General features: G+C 44.3%; 1 protein-coding gene across 2 annotated transcripts in view; it reads right to left on the bottom strand.

Moving 5' to 3' along the window:
- The window catches only part of TTBK1 (tau tubulin kinase 1), a 104,620-nt gene extending 82,135 nt beyond the window's left edge, over nt 1-22,485 (bottom strand). For both annotated transcript variants that reach the window (XM_086745598.1, XM_086745597.1), the window contains exons 1-2: nt 22,428-22,485; nt 6,303-6,461 (exon numbers count right to left, since the gene is read on the bottom strand). In XM_086745598.1, the coding sequence (XP_086601724.1) occupies nt 6,303-6,410 (108 nt within the window). In that variant the 5' untranslated portion in view covers nt 6,411-6,461; nt 22,428-22,485. The remainder of the gene's footprint in view (nt 1-6,302; nt 6,462-22,427) is intronic.
- Between the last annotated feature and the right edge of the window lie 2,344 nt (nt 22,486-24,829).

The following is a 24,829-nucleotide window of genomic DNA, read 5'->3' on the forward strand; positions in this document are numbered from 1 at the left end:
GAGGTAGCAGAACCACTATCCAGACTATCGTAGGTAAAAACTGTCATTCCCTCTCAAAAAACACATCTCTGCAGTAAAACACAACCACGGTAGCTGGAACTAATGCTTTCAAGAAATAAGTTAAATGAAGTTTACATCTCATTTACAGGATTTTAAATACAGAACAAAACATCCACTAGAATATTTTACAAGATGCTTGACCTGCTCTGCTCAGAGAACTGCCAACTGCATTACCTCAAAACAGTTAAGTACAAGCCACAATCACAGCTCCATTGTTTTTCTTTCTCTCTTATTTTCCTTTTAAATTTTAAACCACACCAAATTATGCTTTTTGTGTCTCTGAGCAAAACCAAAAACTGTTTCAAAACAAAAGGATATCGCTGCTTCGAAATCAAAGCAATTTCAGTTGAGATAAACTCAAAGCTAAAGATGTCTAGGTATCAGCATATTTGATACGCACTTTCTAGAGACAGATCGCCTGCCTGTTCTAGAGTAGCCACCCACTCAGAGAGCAAGCTGGGATCCTCTGCCTTTCCTGGAAGGTGATTCCTTGATTCTCCTTCTGCTGAGACTTGACAGCATATGCACATATAGTTATACATATGCATGTATAAGACAGACTCCTAACATGTTGCAAGTGTCAATGTCTATGCTGGGAAAATTATTTTATATTTGTTTCTCTCAGATATATCTAAAGCATACTATGCTGCCCAGGAACAAATTCAGGTTTACAGCAGAGCTAGATCAGGGCTCCTTTGATCTGCTCAGCACTTGCTCATTGAACCTAGTTGCAGCCTTTCCCTTCAGCACCTTGTGTTCCCTCCTTTCACCACTGCTCAGGAAGCCCTGAGCGCTGCTCCTTTCCAGTGGCCACAATAACACTTGAAGATAAAAAGAAGTTTAAATCAGGCAGATAGGCAAACATGTATCTTACACAATGTTTAATGAGGTTTAGATGATATTTTAGTGTCTTCTGCACCACAGAAGACCTGTCCTGTGCTTCTGTCCAGTTTGCTGAGGAAAGGGCCCTGCCTCTCAAGGGCAGGTTTTTTTTTCTTTTTAAGGTGACCCAAACCATTAACTTTTCTGGCTCCTAGGTAAAGAAAAACAGCTCTGCATGAAGAAGGTAGTACTTTCCATATAACATATGACTATTGTCTCCGAAGCTATTTCTTAATAACATTTTGAGAGTCATTGTCCAGAACTGCCATTCTTCTCCTTGTTATTTTTCCTCACAACCTTCCACTGGGCTAAGCAGGCATATTCATACAGTAAACAGTCCAATAACTAGGTCACCTCATATTATTCATAAATTATTACAGTGCAGCCCTACTTCTATTGGGAAATTCACACTAAGTGAGCTGGCTATTAAAAATCTTTCTGTCAAAACAATGCTACATTCAGCATAGCAACAACATGCCAGCTAATACCTCAGGATTCAGTACACAAGACCTTCTGTTGCCTGACGCATTAATAACACAGAAGGGGAAAAGGGACAGTAAAATCTGCAGAAGGTAAAAAGTTTAGTCAGGATCTGGAAGGACTTTGAGGAAGACTAAAAAGTCTCAGTGGGAAAATGGGTAACAGAAAAAGCAAAAGTCAAGAGTAATAAATATAACAAAACATAGTTGGGATGAAGAAGAAACATAGGCTATCCAAACACCTCGCTGGGCTGCAAATTCAAGAAATGGATCTAGGGAGAAATATTACTAAGCCAGCACAGATGCACACAATGATCCTTAACAGGCACAACTCCCACAACCCATACAGCTGTGAAAACGCAAAGTTACTACAAAATAAATGGAACACACAGTAATATGATTATGATAGTGGCACTATGAGGATCTGCAGGAAGGTCTAGTCATGTACAATGCACAATATTGACCACTCTGCTGACAGAGGCTCTCACTGAGTTCGGAGTGGTTCATTTCAGGATGAAGAGAATGAGCAGGAGCCTGTAAAAACTAAGCACAGAGTAGGACTGCAACCTTAGAAAAAGTAGAAGAATGTCTGCATCAGAGAAGCAGATTCAGGAAGAAAGATACAGGTATTGAGACTGCTCATCTGGGTAAACAGTCAAATCAGAGGACCCATATAAGACTACAGAGCAATAAATGAGAGATGACATGACATCAAGATCAGAGCTTCTGCTGAATCAGAAAACTGATTTTATACATGCATCCCAGCCAACAGATGCACCTCACTGTCCAAGAGCCCTCAAGCTGCCTCTGCTTCCTCACATCCTTTCTCACCCTCTTATGGAAATTATTCTCTGGCATACTTTTCCCAGCACACCAGATGGTCCTATTCATCATTACCAGCACTGCCATCCTCCTTGATTTTTCAGCAACATCCAGAGGCCATCAGCAGCCATTTCCTTTTTTTTTTTGTTGCATAGCAAGTGATTATCTTGCAACTCAAGGTCTTGGCTGAGGTCAGGGGCTTACCACACAGGCATTTCCTCATGGCTTTAGTACTCTGTGGGAGCTGACTGTCTAAGGTGAACTTGGCACAACCTTCTGCTGGCCACAAAGGAGAGATGGGCATATACCACTGAAGGAAATAAATAATGAAACAAATAATGAAACCATTAAACACAAAGTCAAGAAAGAGAAGAGAGCATCTAACAGGCATCACCTAAGTAGTAATCATGAGTCACCAGTCAATACTAAGCCTCACTGCTCTGGGAATATTCTCTTCTCATCCTGTTTCCTACCTTCCACCAGTCCATTTACTGCTAAGGCTGGGATACAGGCTGACACCACCAGCAGGATTCATTCTACCTAAATGCACAAGTCTGTATGTGAGCTGGGTGTTCAGGTTTCCATTACAGCCCAAGGAGTCAGGTGAACAATACATCTGATCAAACACAAGTATCTATTTGGACTTGCACATAGACAACTAAATATCACTGTTGTCAGATAGCCAAATCTTACTGGCTTGGTGTGAGAGGAAAATGAACTATCAACAGGCTAACTGCAGAGAACTAACATCTTCATTTGTCAGAACTTTGTCAGCCAGCATATAGGAGGAGAGGAGGAAAGGTATTCAAGGAATACATTACATCAATCTAAAATTAGACATTGGCTCAATACTGGAAGTATGCCAGCACTAAGAACTACAAGGTTCAAGCAGATTCCCAGCCAGACACAGTCACAATGGGAGGACAAATTACACAAAAAACCTTCTGGCAGCTGAACCTAGCATCACATAAATATGCCACACAGCTGCTTGAGCAGGATCCATCACTCACAGCAACGTTTGGATTGTCCAGCTTGCATGCTATGGGCTAGATTCAGAAAGGTCTATGATAAAGAAAAAATGCTACTACTGATTTTACAGCTGTATGCCCACTTTAAGGCACACTCTCCTTTTCAGCTGTCACTTAATCCTATGCTGTCCATTTCCTTGGGCCAACAGAGGTATTTTTAAATTTTTTCCAGATTACTTCAAGCCCCATACAGCTCACTGACTAGTTCCCACACCACGAGGCAAAGCAAGGGGACAGCACAGAAGGCCTGCCTAAAGGGTGTGTGCTTTTGGGGGGGCAGAAATGGCTGTTCAATGAAGGCTCATAACACACAACTCAGGCCATAAGGCCAAATTAGAGCTAGGAATTAGAATTTCTCATTGCTATTTACACACTTCAGCAAGTCATGGAATTTCTTAGGGCCTTCAAGTGGGGTAATGACCTCACTGCAGCACTGAAGACTACTGTGAGCCAACATTATAAAAAATAAAAGGCTGTTTCTCTAGTTAGAGGCAGTTGTTGTTGACAGTATTGGTGGACATTTCTGTATTTTCTACAGCAAAGTTAGTGAGTATAGCTTCTAGCAGTCCCCAGTCACAGATTCATGTAACAATGAAGTCACTGAATCCCACATTTAGTGCCTCTACGAATTATAAAATTAGTTTGAAATGCTTTTGTATGAGCATAACTGAGCATATTTTAGGCTTTATCTCGAGTTTTTGGTGCTTTTAAGAGTTCTGCTTTTTCCAAGAACAAAGTTACTTTGTTTAGGCTGTGTTAAAAAAATACTTCCGTCATTTATAGACATTTTAACACTCCTGTCTATATGAAGGAGAAACTCAAAGTTTGATGAACAGTAGAAATGGCACAAGTTGAAGCTACCTAGGGTAGAGGAGCATGGAGAAGAATGAGTATTTGCAACCATGCACTTGAAGCAATGGCTTAGCATTAGGAGAGCATCTCAGTTCAGTTTTACAAAGAACATGCACCAATCTGAACAAACTGTAGACTCTGAAAAAAATTCCATTTGTGCAGAGAGGATCAGATAAAAGCTGCAAGTAGTATTTTCTGAGAAGTCCATAAGCACAGAGCACGTTTCAAGTCCTATATGTCAGTTAACCTGCACGTGTATCATCCTGCCAAAACAAGTATATGTGCTCCAGCCCAGAGCTGCAAGAGCACAGCAAGACTTTCCTTCAGCTGTGCCAGAAAGCTTTGGGAGTGGGATAAGGGTTGTCTCCATTTTGGTATCTAATCACAGAGAAAATTGAGATTCTCCATCTGCTCTCAGGAAGCATGGAGAATGAAGAACTGTTTGAATTGCTTAAATATAAATAGGTGGTTTGGGGATAGGCCAGACAGAAGAGTGAAGGCTGGGGAGAAAGCAGGAGCAAAGTGCCAGGATGAATAGCGGCATGCAACGGGGGATTAACAAGAACGGAGCACGGTGGAACTGTCCAGGGCGACAAAGAGATACAGGAACGAGGCAAGTCTAACAAAAGGATAATACATTGTCTGAAGTGGGCTGTTGAAAACAACCTGTCCGCAATCTGGAACTGAAGAGAAGTTCAGAGTCCTGAGTCTCTTTAATCCTCTGCTCTTCACAGCCCACTGCAAAACTCACAGGGCAGCTTTACCATAGCTAGTTAGAACAGAGAAACGACTTGGTGCTACTATTACAAATCGCTTGTAGTTGCAACTAGCAAGGCTTCAGCTGTGAGTTTAATGATTCAGACACTGCTGGTAATCCAAGTTAAAAATGGACACAATGGCACACATGGGATTTACATTTTTTTTTCAGCTTTTTAAAAGCAAAGCTTTTAAAGCCAGAAGACAAAAACTCTCAGAAAACATATACAGAATTTCAAGAAGTATAAAGGCACATCATCCTTTCATGCGTTATATTCTAGTTTCTTTAACTGAGGTTATGATATAATGCTACTTCCTCCACCATCCCAGAGACCTGACTTTACGACTAAAGAGAAAGCCTTATATGTAAGAAAAACTGCATCCTTTGAATAAATCTGGTGGCAATGAAACACATGCCCAGAGGATGAGATTCTCCCCATGTCTCTACCACAGCATTCTTGCACAATCCTAGTCAAGCTGCTGAGGTCTCTGCTCACAAGCCATCACTAATCACCTGCGCATCTGCTGGGTGCATAAGGGAACACAGCCAGGTCCAATCTATAGAAGTGATGAGCATGCCTAGATGCCCATGATGTCTAGTGGAGTTATGCTTTGGTCATAAACATTAAGCAGTCTGCAAAAAATAATAAAAATCAAGATCTAACTAGATTTGAAACCCTATCTGTAAAAGTAAGCTAATAGTTCTCTCTTGCATCATCTGGTAAAAGCATGAATTAAAAAAAAAAAAACAACAAACCATATCTGACAGATGCTGCAGCAATAAGAAACATAAAGAGCTGAATTTCAATGGTAAACTCATGCCATGGATTTAAATGGATACTGAGATCTGCTGCCATACAACGAATACATAGAAGAGGAAATTACTTCTAATTCAGTGTACGCTGTCCAGCTTGCAAAACAGATGAGACAGATGTCCCATGAAGAACTAAAACTCTTAAAATGTGATGACATAATTTTAAAAAGTATCCTAATAAATTTACACAGAAGTTGTACCAACAAGATAATTATGGAATTTCTGACTTTTCAAGTGGCTGAACCTGAAATCTTTAACATTTGCTTTTAAATAATTTTATTGTAATGCCATTTATTTATAGCCACATCCGTAGTAGTCTTTGCCACAGTAACTCAAAATCTGAGTTTCTTACTAAAAGATGACAGCCTCCTGTAACAGTTCAAGTCTACCTAATAATCTTCGGCAAGTTTAGTCTTCTAAAAACACCAGACAATCTAAAAAATGTTAGAGCAATATTAACCACCTCCTTGCAGTACCTAGCATGTCAAACCATAGCACTCCACTGTTGTTTGCCGGAACTCAGGATTAACTAGACAAGTGTCGCTGCTTCTACAGGAAGAGGAGATCTGTTTGGGCCGCCAAAGGAAGCACGAAGGTGGAGCTACTCACCACTTTCCAGCGATCTTTGACCACATAATTGGCCGGAAGAATGTCGACCTGTTCCCCTCCTCCACTCATGTTTGGTTCGTCCTTGATGACTGCTGCTAGGCACTGCATTTGCCAGCCAGAGAGTATTTTAGTAGCTCCCAATTTAAATGAGCCATTTATCTGGGGAAAGAAAGGGGCGGGGGGAAGGAATGACAAAATTAGTACAGGTCACAGCAGAAGTACATGCTACATTTCCACAGGTTTTGCTTATGACTAAATCAGAACTGGTCTCTTAGGAAGGAAGGCAAACTCACCTTGCAAACACCTGAGCTCACTCCATGCACAAACTTGGCAGACGCAACCATGCTTCAAGTCAGCAGCACCAACTAAAAGGGTGACAATTACCAGCTATACCATGCAGGAGTCCAGTGCTCTCGGGCCTGACAGCCAACAAGTCAAAGAGAATCTAACGCCAAATGCTGTAAGAGCTGCTATTGTTACCAGGCAAAAAGGTCTTGCTTTAACAGAGCAGCTGCTACATAGGCAGTTTTTATGGTTTTCATTGGACGACATCCAACACAAATCAGGAAGGTTTGCCAGGTATTGCATTCAATAAGCCTAAAAGCATTTGAAAAGGGTAGAAGGGCCTTTACAGAGCCAGGATTACAGACGCTATCACTGTGATGAACAGCCAAGCAAAGAAGATGGGGATGGTTAGAAAGGGCTTCAGCCATGTATAAATTAGTCCTTCTCATAGCATACACACAGTGCTAAAAATGATCAAACTAAAATACAGGGAGATATCTTGTTCCTGCGGTGTTTCACTCCACCTCATGCCCCTTTTTGCTGCCTTTTATAGGGAGCTCCAGATAGCCTATGCTGAAATTAACTTTGTTCTGAGGATTTTTGGTTATAATTCTTCTACAAAAATTACTTTCAGATACACATAACTCCACTTTCCTGGAAGAAAATGAATTTAAATAAGACTAATAAAAGATCTTCCTAATGCATTTCATCTCTTCCTGTAAGATATTCTTCTGGCTGTAGAAGTAGGCTGGGTCTTTTATTAAGCATGGATCTTTTATTGAGCTTTCTCGGCAGTTCTGTTGTCCTTCCCCCAAAATATGAAATATTTTGCTTCCTAAAAACTAGTGTCACTGTAGCACTGTGACTACAGATTTAAGTAAGATTAACAACATAAATACCAAATTAGAAAAAAAGACTAGAGCTGGTCATTCAACCATCACACTTCTTCAGGCCCAAAAAAAGGAAAAAAGTCACCAGTGAATTATGAGCTCAAGTAAAGAAAAGAGCTCATTCCCTAGCAATAAAAGAACTGAAGGATAGGAAGCGACCAGCAAGTAGTGTGCACGGGGAAGCAGCAGGCAGAAGTATGTCAAAAGTGCAAGACATAGAGGATGATCAAACGAAACAAGAACAAAAGATCTGAAAGAGACCTTCTCAAAAGATCTTCACAAAAGAAGATTTCATTCTAGATATAGAGGATAACTACATGGAAAAAAGGAGCAGCAGACTAATGCAGTAAGAGGGTTGCTGAGAAATGTTCATACAATCCAACATCTGCTAAAGTACAATCAAAATGATAGAAGAGAAATAAGAGAAACTGAATATTAAGGAAATTCAGAAGGAAGGTGCTGCAAAACGCCCTGAATTCTCACAGAAAGAGTCTTGCATCTGTAGTAGCTCTTTCAGTCACCAGGTATTGAAGTAAGAAACTGGAAAGCACTCCAAGAGGAAAGTACATGCTGTGTTTGGTAGCATAATATTTGTGCTGCTTCTTCCTAATGAGCAAGTCTAACGCCATTCCTAGGCTCCTTTATGCTCACCAGAAGCTCTCAACTGACCATCCCTAAGCTACCAGTGAGCTCTGCATATGCTGTGCGCCCAGCCTCCCTGCACATCACCGCAGACTGCACAGGAGAGAGAGAATTTCTGCAAAAATCTCTTCTAAGGCTGGCTTTTCTTCTGTTATTTAAAGAAAAGTTATTTAATTGTAGACTGTCCCAAACTCTCAACATTACAAAAATATTAAAAAACACACCTTAACACATAGATACAGAGGCAGGTGCCCCCTCCCTACTCTTGAAGGTCTCTAGGAATCACTTTATGAAGATAAATACAACACAACGCAGGCTCTGGAGTGCAGGGGATACAAAGGCAGCTGGAGATCCAGAACATAGGGTGCCAGTAGCAACAGAGACAGACAGAAGGAAGTTCAGGAGTTTTCCAGGGAAAGTTAGCCATGCACTATTTTTCACTTTGAAGGAAAACACCTAAAAAGTATGGTACATGATGTATGCAGTAGTGATGCACGCACAGAATAAGATTTCAGTCTAGTGACTAATGGTGGAAAGCAATGCCAGGGAATAATTTTAGAGGAGAGACAGAACACAAAATTCTATGAGCACTAAAGCTAAGCAAGATAGAATTCCTTTCCCTGGTGCACTATTCCACTTTCCTTTAGCAATGTTACAATACATGTGTACAAAGAGAACATGTTTGTTATTTAAAGGAGTCACATATATTCACTGGCTTTGCAAAATCCTCCTGGGAACGACCATGAATAGCAGCCATTTGGCAATACAGAATTACAGAACTAAGCTTATGGATATGCTCTGCTATAGCCAGAGTGATGCAGCCAAACAAAAAGCAAATTTAATTACAGCCTGAGACAAATTTCAAGCTGTTTTAGATCTCAGTAACAGCACAAAGCAGTGTTAACATACCAAAAATCTGTTCCTGAGGCAGTACTAATACTGCAGAAACATGCTTAGGCCTATGGACCACGGGTTTACCAGAGTAACACTGAAGAATTGCCTACACTGATGGCAAGACATAACAAGTGTTAACCTAGATCTCCAGAAGCGTCACAAAGAAAGGGTAACAGAAAGGATGAAGTTACATTTTTGCAGAAAACATAAGCACATTTAAATTATGCCTTTAACTTATGCATTATTGTAATTCCTTCTAAATCAATAAAATACAGTGTAAATACTGTTTGACTACCATCAAAGCCAGCAGCGAGTCCCCTGCTCGAGCTGAATTTGCTAATGTAGCTACAGAAGGATGTGGTGAAGGATGATCAGTGGGGGAGAGGTAAGGCACTACCACCTCTTCCCCAACACAAAGTAGAGAGCATCATTTCTGCACGTTAAATATTAAGTGGTATCAAGGGGAACTGGCGGAGAAATGGAAAGATTTTATCTTTCTTCAACTACTAAAGCTGTTCCTGATTCAATGGGTGACCAAGCGTGTGAACTTTGACATATCTGCATCACGTTTAGCTTTAAAATGTACAGACTGTCGAATGTAAAAATACATAATTCTGAAGATAGTGACTGAGAAGACAAGAACTTTCAGATTGTCTTTTCCTCTAGGAAATGTAAAGGATTTCAAGAAATGATTGTACCCCTCTCCCATGAAGACAGGCAAGAGAGCTGAGCAATCCTAACATACTGCAAAACTGGCTTCCTAGAAATAGCAAGTGAAGCAAAAATGAAAGCAGCTGTGAGAAAGAAACAGTGACAACATACAGGACCAAATCCCATCCCCTAGCCAACCTTGGCTTGAAGAAGTGTGAAATCAGCTCCTGCATATTGCTATCTCTTCCAGCCCATACTGTAGAATCTTTATAGTTTTATAGTCTTGGCCTTAAAAAAAAAAAAGAAACAAAAAACCCCATGCCTAAACAGGCTAATAAGCCCCACTATATATTCTGACACACTGCTCTGCTAGCTGTTCCTTCTATTTGGCATCAAGACTGTTTCAGCCAATAGCACTCACAAGTAAACGGTCTCCTTAGTTTTAAGGCCGCTTATAAAAATCTGATGTGTTATAGCAGCAATTATTTAGCCAACATGAAAATAAAGTCCCAGCAGAGAAGCATGACTGGGATATGCAACAGGAACAAAATTAGGAGGAAAGTCTGCAAGAATCTCAGTGCAAGGCCTGATGTTGCAATTAGTGCAGCAGAGTCGTACATCAAACGTATTTGTCTTGTTCACACGTGTGTTCACCAGGAGACAAACTAGACGAGGCAAAAGTAACTTCAAAGAAGTTGTTAAGCTGAAGAAATCTTCGCTGCAGATGCTAAAAGCTTACATAGATTAAAGAAGTGACTTGATAAATTCACTAAAAAGAATAATTTTAAAAATCTATTACACAGTTACATACAAATATTCCATCTTTAGCTTAGGAAGCCTTCAATTCACAAACCACTGAAGGTGGCAAGAGCATTTTGTGCAGTAATTATATGTTTTCCTTGCTCTTATTCTCTACCCTAGATATTCACTCTTGGCCAACTTAGGATGGAATAGTGGCCTAGATGGACCTGTGATACAACTCAGTATGGCCAGACTTGTGTTTTTATCAGTAACTTTCAGAGGAAGCAGCATACATATAATATATATGTCTCCTTTATCCCTTCAAGGAGGTCAATAAAGAATCTCTTTAAAAGTCTAATATACACAACACAATTACCTATCTTACTATGTTCTCTTTCATGCAAGCAACATTTTAAATAGCTTTACTGGATAAATAATTTCCTAATTTTACAGGATCATAGCACTCTTAAACTTATAAATATGGAGCATTCGCTGTGGAAATTCCTAACATACAGATGAGATCTTCCCTATGTCAGCTTATTTCAGTCTCAGTATATTGTGGTAGCAGTGCTCAAAATACAGCCAAACTCAAACAAACATCAAGTTGAAAACTCATCAGAGGCAAGGTGGTTATTAAATAGCAGAACAAAGCTCTGGAGGTCTTTCTCTCACCATCTTACTAAAGGTCCTGGATAATCTTATGTGTCTTAATCTCACTGTGGAGGAACTGCAATATCCCACTTTATTTCAGGACACATCCTCACCTCTGGAAGCCTAAAAATTAGAACAAGTGAAGTTTATTTAGACTTCTGTAGCCCATGACCCTCTTTACTTGATCAAATTCCCCACCGTAAACACAGGATCCACCTTAAGAGCAGATCCTAATGATGCTTTAGAAAGCTGATGCAAACTACAGCTTTTTAGGTGAGGCAAAGCTGTACATCTGCAAAAACAAAAGAATAACCCCAGTAAACTGCAGCCTAGAAACCAGATCAAGCTCCCTGTCCAATACTTGCATGGGAGGTGCAAACAAACAAAAAGTTGTAAATAGAATTTAAGCATCACTTAACTGTTCCCAACATGAACTTTACTGGCATTAAGCCAAAATCAAACAGTTGGGGTGGGGAATAAGAGGACAATATAACAACTAGGATTGAAAGTGCTGAGAAGTAAGAAAGAAAAACAGTGGAGTTTCCAAGTGCAGCTGAGGAGCAGAAGTGGGGCCCAGTTAATGGCAGCATTAACTGCACGCACTCAACGTCCCTCACGGTTTTACAAATATCATTTGCTTCCAACACACAATACCAATTATAAAAATTAAATCCCTCAAATTTAACAAACTAAGAACCCCTTAAATCTTTGTATAAATAAGTTCTACCATGCGCTAGCATTCTGTTATTAGGTTAGAAATGGATATGGATGTGACAGTACAGGAAACAAGTTGATTAAAAAAAATACTGGACTAACAGCCCCTCAGCCCTGGAATACATCATACCTCCTGCTGAACTTGAAACAGCAATTAAAAACATGTCATACGCTGTCAGGGTAGGTCTGACAGCAGGAGCTGGAAAGGTTCTGAATTGTTCCTTGAAGACACATATCTTCCTTCATTGCCTGCCTCTGCTGTAGCAAACCCTGCTTGGAGAGCAGGTTCAACTCCTAGCAGCTGCGGCTTAAAGTCGCCTCTGTGACATATTCTTCTCATAGGCATGCAAGGGCATCGGCCTTAGAAATTCTGGAGTTGCTACTCACAGCATGTGATTTCTGTAAAAAACAAAACATCTAAAGGTGAGGTTGCAAGATACTGGGACCATTTTTCATCTTTGAAAGGTTTATGATCATTAAGGAGTGATGTAGCTACAAAAACCAACCAAACAAAAAAAGCACCCCCCCAAAAAGCTGCAATCAAGACAGACAAGTCCAGGTTCTCCGCTAACACACAGCTGCACTGAACAGAACATACATAAATATATTAAATATGATAACAGATGCACCTTGACAGCATTGTTATGGCTACCTGGAATGCATTATTGTCTGCACGGTGACTTACAAGTAACAGTACGCTACCTAAGCGAAACAAACAAAACCTCCAAACACATAATTTCATACTGTCAGAGACTGTATTCACATACATTACAGAGCAGTCGGACACACCAGTCATTTCTGTGCCAAAACCACCTATCTACAGGGAGAATCAGCACCATTAATTATGAAAACAAATCATTAGGAAAGCACACTAGATAAGCATGCCTGCATTACTGGCAATTTATGTGATCCTAACCCTCTCCAACATCTCAGCAGCAAAGCCAAAAAAAAAAAAAAAAAAAAGGTGGGGGGAGCAGGAGAATTTGAGAGGAAAGAGAAAAGACTATTACTTTCCACCAGTTTTGGATCCAAGCAGAAAATTACTTCCAACACCATGAAATCCCTCTAATATCATAACCGGCTTAATCTCTACTAATTTAACAGGCAAACACTATGGTCTGCTTACAATAAACGTTTAACTGCAGCTTAAGTATATCTACCGGCAAAGTCAAGATAGATCACTACTTGTAAAGCTTGAGTAGGCTGCTGGTAGCCAAAACAAATATATCTGAATAAAAGCAAGAACTAGGTAGAGGTTATACTTATGGTTTCAGATTCAGTCTACACCTAACATCATCAGGAACACCACACAGAGCTATGTTTTCATCACCTGATTCTGGACCAGCTTGTTTAACTGATCCTTACGTAGTGCAAAGTGTCCCGCTTAGGCAAGTCCTCTCCCTGCAGAGTGCTTTTGTGGGAAGCCTGTTACTCATTTCCCTTCAAACGTGGCCACTCCAAGTCACTTTTCATAGCTGTGGTCAACAGTACCTTCCTCGAGTCCTTACTCTCAGAGAACAGTGTTTTACCTTGAATAACTGACTTAGCCATACAGCAAACTGATAGCACCTGTTGCTCAATGGTCTTCTATATAACCTCTTACATTAGGTTATTAGAAAGCCCACAGCCTGGAATCAATTATTTTAAACCTCCATTCCAGGCAAAATGGTGCTCATCTTACCTGTCCAAATAATTTTGTAATAGATGCAGTCACCATAATTATCAATGATTAAATAAACTGTCAAAAAACTATTCAAAGGTTAGGAACATAACAATAAGTTCCTGATCAGAGATTTGGTATTTTGATTTAAATTCTGGAAGACAAGGTATTTTGCAAGCAAAAAATAACGTATTTAGATTTGCCACATAGAATTCATGTTGCCAAGTGCTTTCTGAAATTTAATAACAATTAGCCTAAGTGGGGCAACTGCCACTTGCTGCACTGATACATCATATCAGACTAAATGAGACTAACTGGGACAAAATTTTTGTTGTTTTGAAGCCCACTGCTGATCACAGCAGGGATTCTGTTTGTAATGACACAGCAGAGATTTCCTGGGACTGACAAAAATGTTTTATCATGCCAACTGTTAGTCACTGAAATAATCTCTCTACAGCCCTTCTGCAACCATTTTTCCCATTTTTGTAAGGAACTCTCTCCCCTACTTGGAACATGCTCAGGGGAGAATGTTCAACCTTCCTCCGCCTCTGCAAATCTCCAGTTTCAGTCTCTGATCTGCAGCCTCACCATTTTTCAGTTTGCAGACAGCTGGTGACTTGCCCGAAGGTGATGTCCTCATGGCTGACCCACTTTTTCTTCTACCCTTGGGAAATCCCAGCGCATTTGCAACCATATTCTACAGTTCCCTGAGCATTTTTTCCTCAGACAAAAGTCCCCAGAGGTGTAAAACTTGGTTTTAGATTGGAAGCTCAAATTTAGTTGTTATTTGAAGGATTTACAGTTCTAGATGAATTTGTTTCCTTTATAGTTAATAGCTAAAGATAATATTAACAAAGAAAACAATAGCATCAAGGCAGATGATGGCTGTGGCCTGTACCTGTTTATCTCTATGCCTGAACATCCTAGAAAGATACATTAAAACCCCTGTATATGCAAGCATGGTCCGTTTAATTTCTTTCTGCAGTGCTGTGTGAGTCAGTTTCCAAGGAGAAATGGTGTTACTAAGATTTTGGAAGAGTTTTACAAGCTGGTCTGGACTGCCTATATATATATATGCCATTTCCACGTGTCAACGATGCCATCTAGTCCACAACTGTCAGTATCTGCTGGCATTCTCCCAGCCCATGCAAACAATTGTTTCCCATCCATAAATTTTTCTGTCTGTTGAGTTAACCAGTTCTATGTCTCAGGCATGTGCCTTCTCCTGCTATCAGATCTTACACCAGCTCATTGTGCTCGACAGAAAAATCCCTTGAATATCATTCTCAGGAAAAAAAAATAAATATCTTCAAAACACGTTCTTAAGGGCAGATTCATTGTAATAAACCATATTTGTACTTTAAGCCTTAATTTGCCAGTGCCATTCCAGGTAACTGGATCCTGAGAACTTCCGATTACAGAACACAGATGGTCAGAATGTGTTTCTACAAAAAAACATCGTAGGCCTTATGTCACATGTGAATGTAAAAATAATCTTAATTCAATTCATAGCTGTAATAAAGTAATGGAAAACTAAATTTTGTACCTGAGCTGGCCAAAGCTCATAACAATTTTTCAAACTGATCTCAACCTGAAATGGACAACTGTGCATTCTGTGCTCAATTTGCCAGAGTAAGCTGGCTACCACTGAACGCCTCTAATATTCCACAGACAGAACAATTACTGGTTCAAGTGCAGCCTAGGATGTTTGGAGGGGGAAAAAATGTATATCATTTCATCACGATCAGAAACACAGGTAGCAAGGTTAAAGAAAATCTCTTTCACAAAAGAAGCAACAACCACACTAAAAATGCCAGCTTCTGAGTTGCCATCAAACTTGAAAATAGGCTGCAGAGACCTACGCGACAAGATAGCCGCAAGTCCTAGAACCCAAATGCCTCCAGCCATTTCCCCCACATCAGCTGTCACAAGAGTGAGAAAATACTTGCCTACCTTCCTGCCCTTTGCATTTGCACCTTTTACGTTTTCTTTTTTTCTCCTGTTAGCTCAATAAGACAAAGCCCCTTAAGCCTCACCTCTGCTTGATAAGCAACCGCTCCTGATTCTTTCTAGATATGGAGAACAGCAGAAAGAAAAAGTGCATTGTCTACAAAATGCTTCTTAATACAACCAAAATCATGCTCAGACATCTATGAATAAGTGATACAGGTCATGCATACAGAGCACAGCATTGCTCCAGAAAGCAGACAAAAAAACACCCGATGGAATTCTGTCCTTCCCTACAACTGGGGAGAGACAGTGGAGTCCAGTAAAGGGCCAGCATCCATGCCTCACTGCCACTAAAAAAGCTGGAGCTGAAAAAAGGCCGAAAGATGCCTTCCAGCCACCTGAAAACTAAACTATTTAAAATGCACGTATCTTATTCAAAAGGCACACTGAAAAGCAAATGAATGTAGGGCAGAAGATACTTTAAGAACAGGACCTACAACAAGGGATATGGTGGACAGGACCTAGAACAAGGGAGATGCTGGATTCCAGATCTCTTGCTCTTTTCAGGTCAAGGCTTAGCACCTCTTGCTCTTTTCTGATCAAGGCTTGGCAACTTTAAAAAGGCATGCTTTAGCTACCACAAATCCTACTAAAAACAAAAACAACAATAAAACAAAACAAAAATAAAATTTTGGGGCACTTAGACGCTAATGAATGAAAGTTGAGAATAAAGGGAAGTACTGTCGTACCGCATTACCTACATTCCCTCCTCCATAAAGCTTACAAACAGATGCTGATCCCGGATCCACAGCTTCAGGTTCCCGGTTAGCCAATCCAAAAATCTACCTGCTATGAAGAGAAACAGTTCCCCTCTCTCCTGCCAGCTCTGAACTCCTGCACACAGGATTCCACCATGGGCCTGTTCAGTGACTTGAACCAGCAGAACAACTATTCCTCTTCCTAATAAATAACGTTATTTCCTTAACTTGGAGTGCCCTGAACTGGTTCACTGTAGGGTCAGCCAAACTCAAGTGCCAGCACAGTGGAGGAGCGGTACCTCAGATCCATTTCAGCTTCAGTCACGCTGCACTCCGTTTTCATCTCCACAGCAGGAAGCCCTTGGCCTTCCATGAGCTGACAGCATTCAGCCACTTCTGCTTAAAAGCAGTGGAGTAACTCTGCTTGAGGCCAGGTTTTTTTTTTTTTCCCAAGGAAAGTAAAATTTAAAGAAACCAATTAATTTCGATAACTTACTTGCATAACCCCTAAACTAGTACATTTTAGAGTCTAATGCAGCTAGATTCTGTTTAAATAATTCCAGACATAACTAAACCACAAAACTCTAAATCTCCAACCACAACGTCACCACAAAGGTGACTTCTATTCTCTGACTGAGATCAAGCAAGAAACAAGCAACTTTCTCTTCGTCATGAACTGAGGGAAACAAAACATACAATTTAATGGAGTGTCCAATCAATACCTATACGAAGGTAAAAGTATAAGACAGCTACATCATCGCCTTGTTTCAGTGAGAACACATATCAAGAATTTGAACTATACGTCAAGAAGACTATGAAGTCCCTAGTCCCAAACTGCAGAAGTGAAATAAAAAAAAAGTTATGCTAAAAGAAGAGGGAAACAACAGAACTACCTACTGACTGCTCTCCACTACGTCTCGTGAGGCTGGAAGCTGGGAAGCAGGCAGCAGTGCAGCAGAAAGGTGAGACAGCTGTATCCTGCTTCAAGCACTGCAGGTACACCTACCTACCTCTGAACAGATGTACGTGCACCTCATGGTTCTCAGAAGCAACGTATTGCTTTTTCACGTTAGGGATGGATGAACTGCAGAAATTGGGGTTTGGGGAGGGGGAAGAGAAGAACTTCAGATACATTCCTACCTTCAGACTATGCTCTTAGCAAGGATGGGAAAACCAATCCCACTCCCTTCCAAAGAGCAGTTTTGGGGATATGTGGTATTTAAATGGGACCCAAAAAATCAAACAGATTAAGTAAGTCTCAGAGGTAAGGTCGGGAACTAGGATGTACGCGTTCAATGGAGAACATGGAGGTAGCAGGTACCCCAGGAACCTGTTAACAGGGTGGTATTGTCCACCACTCTAGGGAACAAGGTACACAGAAAAATGCCAGGTCACTCAACAGGAGGAATAGTACTACATACTAAAGAAAAAGAATAGACTCAAGAGATAGATAAATGAATTGTATCAAGCCTAAATGGAAAAATGCAGTAGCAAAACTACCCCACTGGACCAGAATAAAGCAGCAGCGGTGACTTGCCAGGGGAGAACGGATGGGCTGTGCCTTTAGGAAACGGGCAGCAATGGGGAACTTCGGTTTCCTCACAGACATCAGGACACGTCACTAAGATGAAATTTTAAATAGTGACTTTATAATTCAACAGTAACTCACCTTTGTTGAATAAGAACAGAAATATATCACCTTTAAAAAAGGAGGGGGGAAAAAAAAAGTCTTTGGCCAGTGCAGCTTCTGCTCAGTCCCTTAAATTGCTTGATTTTAATTCTAATTGACTTACTGTACAAAAAAAGTCTTTTAAAAATAGATGTGTGCAAAAGAAGAAAACAGTACAAATTCTTCCAAGCTAAATATGGTATTTTTTCTTGATGATTTTAAAGAGATTAAGCAAATTTCTACAGATAAAACCTACATATTTTCCACACATACCAGACCAGAGGCCAGTCAGCCAGTCTGTTGGATGACAGACAGACAAGAAATAGAAAGACTGAACAAAGAAAAGAAGATGCCAAGGATTTTTGGTTGCTGTTTGTAAAGAGCTCTGCAGAAGATCTGGAAAACCAGAGTCTTACTTCCCCACCAGACATGTTCAGAAAACTGAAAATGAAAAATAAAATTAACTGTCAGGCAGAGGGGAGAAGTCACGATTTACAGGCCTATGAGGAAAGGCTAGGTGCTTTTAGGAAGACTCAACAAGCACACAGAATAGGGCCATCAATTAACAATCTAACATCTAATAACAATGTCTCTGGATAGCCAAAACCTTCTGGTGCACTAGTAGACCAAAGGTTTTAAAAATTAAGATGCCCCAGGACAAAACTAAGGTTTATCCAAAACTAGTAATTGGCTAAAAGGCAGGAAAACACACAGGAATAGCTAGGTTTCAAAACAGAGTGCTGTTACCAGTGGAATGATGCACCTTGTGTAAATACAAAATTATTCAGGCTAACTAATAAGAAGACTGAAAAACTGCAGACTGTAACACCAAGAAGGTCATAAGTAGGGCAAGCACATAATACGTGTCCTCTTAGCCTTTCCTTAGGCATCATCTCTTGGTCACTGGTAGGAACAGGACTGGAGCAATACGGGGTTTTGGCCTGAGCAGTTGGGTTTATAATCCTATAATCAAAACCTTTTCACTAGACTTCAACTTCTCCTTGTCCCTTTTGCAATCTTTTCACATCTGACTGGTAGGCCACCAAAGCTCTCTACACATACAGCCTCCAGGCTGACGGTGAGCCTCCTAATGTTCACTGTCGCACGGACAGCGAGGAATCCACTTCACCTGTCATAGCTGACACTAAATCTCTTTCCTGAGGCTAGGCTGCCCCGTTTCTCCAGAGAAGAGGAAATCTGTGCCCACAAGCATTCCCTCTGTTCCTTGTTATGCCTATACGGCTGGAGTCGGCCCATGATCTGCAGTTTGCTCCTTTCATTTTGTTCACCAAATTAAAGACGACACAGCTTGACACCAAAAGGAGAGGGCTTCCAAGCACATCTTATTTGATTACATCTACAGTCCATCAAGCTGTCAACATCTTCCTTCTCAACTACAAAAAAGCCCCTTTCCCCTGTAACAGCTCTTGAGTAGTAAAGAAGACTTAATGGAAAACAGTGTGGAACTGGGTAACACCAAAAGCGATTGCGAGTTCGATGAAAAAAGCTAGTGGGGCAATTTTTTTCCCCCCATCAAGTCCAACATATTGATGTATCTGCTGCTCGCCAAAAAAACGGAAGAGTTCATGTGAAAAAACACTTGATGCATTGAGTTCCAAGACACGTTGCTATCGCTAGATTATTTCGCATATTTCCTGGGATAACTGTCATGGGTCTCAACAGTGTGATACACAGGCTGTATGTGGGCACCGTTGTGAGGAAGACCAAGAGTTGGTCCTGCGTGACATGGAGGACTGCCATTGCCCAGTTTGAGCTCGTGAGATTCTTACAGGCAAGGGAGTCTCAATTTGGGTTCAGATGCATGGTGTAAAAATCACATCATCTCCCTCTCCTTCCTAATGCTTCAGCAAATGTCCAGCAGATTCTCCCTTTCTTCCTCTGCCCTAGGGAGGGAGGCCTCATAGCTGGCCTTCCTTATTCCTCTCTCCCAAAGCAATCTTAACACTTATTCCAATTGGGTAATGTCCCACAATGATATTTAAGCGAATCTCAGGATGTTTCAGAGGAACACCCAGGGGTTTTTTTTGTTATTTTTGATGGAAGAAGGGGAGGGAGGCACTAGTCCTGCCCATTCTGTATCTTATTCAGTAACCTAGCAGAGCTTAAACACCCTTTCAACAAATGCTTCCACAATCACTCCAGCAGATACTGGGCTGTGCCTTGTAACGTTCAAAGGAGAAGACACCAACAAAGTCAACAAACTCTTAAAAATGAGGAAACAGTTTACAAAGCCCTTGAGGACTTTATAGAGACATATTCCTCTATAAGGCCCCATTTTCTGTCTTCTGCTCTGTTTTCAAAGTGAACCAATGTTACTGGAAGGTCATTATGGATCTCTGCCAAATGAATCTAATCTTGGATCTTCCCAGGATGGGGAGCCACTCTTGCAGAGTTCTAGTTTTGGACCCTGCACATTGATAAATATATAAATAAGACCAAAGCAGAAAACTGTCAGGACACAACTGAAGAGGTGAGCCCATAGCAAAACCCACAAGAGAGTAGTGGGCTACCTACTAAGCTATAAAGTGATGTGGCAATCTTTCTGTAAGAAAGAGCAAGAAACAGCATGAAGGGGTCCCAGCACTAAAGATAAAGAAGAAAGAGGGACTCAGCTCTTCCTGGATCTGTCTGATCACTTCTGCTTTGGAAAACAGCGAGTACCAACTGCTTCCATTGGAGGAGAGCTCCATGTTGTCTGCGGCTGTGTAGAGATACACTCGCCTTTGCCACCAAACATTGGGGTTGGGATGAAGAGGGAAGGGGAAGGAAATCCACACGTGGGCCATGAGCGCCGCTTAATTAGTATCAACCTTGGGAGCTGGTGAAATAAATTTCCTAACACCAGAGACCTCCTTTCTGATGGAGATCCAACTTTCCTCTTGCTAACTATTCCAAGAAAAAAAAGGTTAGGCAGGTATTCCCAGGACTGATCGTGATAAAGTTGTCCTACCGGGTAATGATAATTCCAGTGGTGTTCTATGCCAGTCAGAGAAGAGGAACTTCGCCCATTCCTGAAGGAACGACATTACCATGAAGCATGCAAAACCACACGGAACACAAAAGTAACAGCAGTAGACACCATTCATGAGCATCACATCTCAGAAGTTTCTGATCCCACATACATCAGCATGAGAATGCTTGTTATAGCTGGATGATCACTGGCACACAATGGAAAAAAAGCCAAAACATTAACACGTAACTCATAACCTGCCTCTCTTATACTGAGACGGTCTCAAAAGTTGTTGATACTCTGAAATGTGGCGAACTAGTGAGACAGTACTGATGCACACTGCCTTTTACTCATGTATAGGCACAGCACCTATAAGCATTAGTGCTGAGGAAGCATTAGCACACCCGATTTCACACACAATATGAGGTTAAGTTTCACTCATACAGAGAAAAAGTTGTTCTTAGGCTAAAAATCTCTGTTGTGACTCACTGAGAGGTCTGGTGCTAAAAGGTAGTGTTTTCAGTGACAGTACAAGGAATAGAAAGAAATTAATGTGCAATGGTAAAACTAGGAAACCTTTCCTTCTGTCAGTCAAATTGTCTATACTTCCTCCTCGCAAGCCTAAGGAAATTCAAAAATACAGATGAAAGATTTTATTATAAGCTGATCTGGACTCCTCAGAAACATGACACCAACAGGTATTGAAATCCCCAACCCCTAAAAACCACAGAGGGGGTCTTGAACTTGGCATGCAAGTATTTCAGCAACACAGATGGAGTGACAGTGTCACTCCAGCGCTTCATATAACATACTGGCTCCTCGTTAAATGCAAGACGCACTTCAAGGTCATGGTGTTCATCTTGAAAGTTCTCAGCGGGTCAGACCCAGGTTACTGGATACCTCCTCTCCTCGTATGCAGGGAAAGCATAACGACCACAGTCACATTTACCAATGTGAACTCGGGCACCACGAGCAATAAAGACACAATGACAGGAGACTTCACACTAAAAAGCTGCAGAAGACACGGCGACGCGCACAGGAGTTAAAATCTCCCACCCCGCGAAAGCTAATGAGGAGAAACTCTCAGCCTCCCGCCTCAAACCCAAGCACCAACGAGTTATCCCAAAATAACACAATGACAACCCTCCTTCCCCAAAAGCCTTGAGGAAACGGGCTGCCCTCCCAGCGTTCGGTGAAGCAGGCACCCAGTGACATCGGGAAGCCTCCCAGTCCCCTCGCCCCGGGCGGCGCGGACAGAACCGACCCCCTCCCCTGACACGTCCCCCCCAGGCCCCGGCCCGGCCGCCCGGCACAAGGCCGCCGGCTGCCTTCGCACCTCAGCCCCCACCCCGACACCGGGGGCCGGGGCGGGCGACGGAGGCTCCGGGCACCACCCGGCGGGGCCGTTCCCGCCTCGGCGGAGCCTTGCAAGGCCCGGGGTGGGGGGTAGGGGGGAAGGGGCACCTCCGCTCAGGCCGCCCGCCGCCCCGCACCACGCTGCCGTCGCCCGCATCCCTGCGAGGCCACCGCCCGCGCCCCTCCCCCGGCGGACACCCCGTGTGCCTCGCCCTCAGCCCCGGCCCCCGGGCGGGAGGCGGCGGGGAAGCGGAGCCGCCGCCGCCCCGGGCCAACCCCGCCCTGCCCCTCACCTCGGGCCGCCCCGCCTCCCCCCGCCGAGGAGGTGGCCGCGTCCGCCCCTGCACTGCAGCTGCCGGCACGCCGCCCCCCGCAACCCCCACCGCCCCTCTCGGCAGATGGTTCGCCCCACCCCGGCCCGCCTTCTCATTGGCGGCGCCGGCCCGTCACTCTGCTACGGGCCTGCCTAGCGCCTTGGGCATGTTGGGAACCCGAGTCCTCCGAGCGGGACCCTTCCGCTTCTGCAGCCGGCACCGGGCGGAGTGGCGAACTACAGTTCCCACAGTGCCCCGCGCGCATCCCGGAGCGGAGTGGCCCGGCCCGGCCCGGTGCGGCCCGCCACCACACACCTCCTCAGCCACCAGCGGGACGCCCCCTCCCCCGCCAGTGACCGCCACGGCCGCCGCGGCCCGGCCTGGCCCGGCCCGGCTCACCTGGCCCCGCCGCCGCCGGCGTCTCCCGCTGCGGCCGGCGTAGGCAGCGCATGCCCCGCGCCCCTCAGTGCGGCTCGCCGCGCTCGGTGCCGCCGGCCCGGCGCGCTGCGGCTGCGGCTGTGGGGCGGGCCGGCGCCCGGAGCATCCTCCCCCTCGGAGCCGCGGCGGGCGGCGGGATTCGCCCACAATGCACCGCGCGCCGCACCGACAGCATCAGCCTGACATCACCCGCGGGCCGCCCCCGCCCGGCCGGGCCCGCCCCGGGCCCGCCCCGCCGACACCGGCAGCCGGCCGCAGGTCCTGCCGTGCACTGGTCGCCGCACCGGCACCGGGCACCGCACTGCCGGCACACGGGATGCTGGGCACCGCAGCGGCGTGGGGCCGGGCACGGCACAGAACCGCCCCGGGAGCAGGGCCGGCACGGGGCTGCCGCGCCCTGGGACCGGTACCGGCGCCGCCGGCAAGATCACGGGCATTGCCGTGACGGGGGCTCCTGCAAGGCTTGTCTCTTGGCTGCCGGCATCAGCGCTGGCACCACCGCGGCGGGACCGGGACCGGCGCTGGCACTGTCTGCGCAGGGCCAGGTGCTGCGCTTTGAGCGGGACCAGCACGCTGGGCCCGGGACTGTCTCACCGGGACTGTGCCACTGGGCCCAGGACTGTCACCCGCGCCTTCAGCGTGGAGCTGAACGACACCGTGCTGCTGGGACCAAGGCCAGAGTCGGCGCATCTGTCTGGGGCTGGGCATTGCGTCGCACTGAGACTGGCAGCGTCCCCAGCGCGGGGCTGGAAACTGCCCTGAGCTGGCAGCGGGGTCAGCCCCAGCAGTGCTGGCCTGGGGTTTTTTGATTCCTGTGCTCTGGGGCCAGGGCCAGCGCTAGTACCACCAGCAAGGGACTGGTGTACTGCACTGCGCTGCCAGTGCCAGCACCAACATAGTCTGGCTGGACACCGCATTGGCACCAGGACCAGCACCACCAGCACCAGGCCTGACACTGTGCCACCGGGACCATGTGCACAGGCGGGTCCTGCCCTGCCGGGGCTGGGAACAGGCCCAGCAGCCCGTGGCTGGGTGCAGTACCAGTGCTACCAAAACTGCACCGCACACAGAAATGGCTCACACAAATGAGTCTTTCCCTGGCACTCTGCTGTTCCACCACGCTGCGGTACACACCTGTCCCCCTGCTCCGGGGACATGCCATTCTCCATGCTCCAGCTCACAGCTACTCGTGTTGTACTCAGAGTAGAAATAAGCACGCAGCTCCTACAGATGTGCTGCGCAGCACATGATTGTGCTTCCTCGTTCCCTTTTGTCCCAAATGTGCACGCAAATTGCCCATATCCCCAGCTGTACCTCCTACCTGTGTCCCAAAGTGTGGTTCAAGGAGTGGTGCTACAGCCAGGGCTTTGGGTATCTAGACTACGGGGCGTGCTTTGAGAAGCCCGGGCTGCTAGGGGCGGATGGCGTGCACCTAACTGAGAAGGGGAAGAGTGTGCTTGGACTCGTCCGGAGGGCTTTAAACTAGCGTTGCTGGGAGAGGGGGAGCACAGATCAGCCCAGTGCTGTCAGCATGGCGCCAGTGCCAGCACTGAGTGTCCAGAAGCCGAGGAAGGATCGCAAGTAAGCGCGCGTGAACTTAAATTGCAGTCCAAAAGAACTCCGGCCGCTCCAGCCAGCAGGTCAGCTTTGTTGGGGGCCCAGCTGAAGTGTCTCTATACCAATGCACGCGGCATGGGAAATAAACAGGAAGAGCTGGAGATGCTTGCACACGAGCGGGGCTACGACCTTGTTGGCATCACGGAGACGTGGTGGGATGACTCGTACGACTGGAGCGTCAACATGGAGGGGTATAGGCTTTTTAGAAAGGACAGGAAGGGGAGACAAGGAGGGGATGTCCCTCTCTACGTCAGCAAGTGCGTGGAGCTCCGCCTGGGGATGGAGAAGGAGCTGACAGAGAGCTTGTGGGTCAAGATTAGAGAACA

The sequence above is a fragment of the Chlamydotis macqueenii genome, chromosome 3 (assembly GCF_036417535.1).
Source record: "Chlamydotis macqueenii isolate bChlMac1 chromosome 3, bChlMac1.mat, whole genome shotgun sequence".
Classification (NCBI taxonomy): Eukaryota; Metazoa; Chordata; class Aves; order Otidiformes; family Otididae; genus Chlamydotis; species Chlamydotis macqueenii.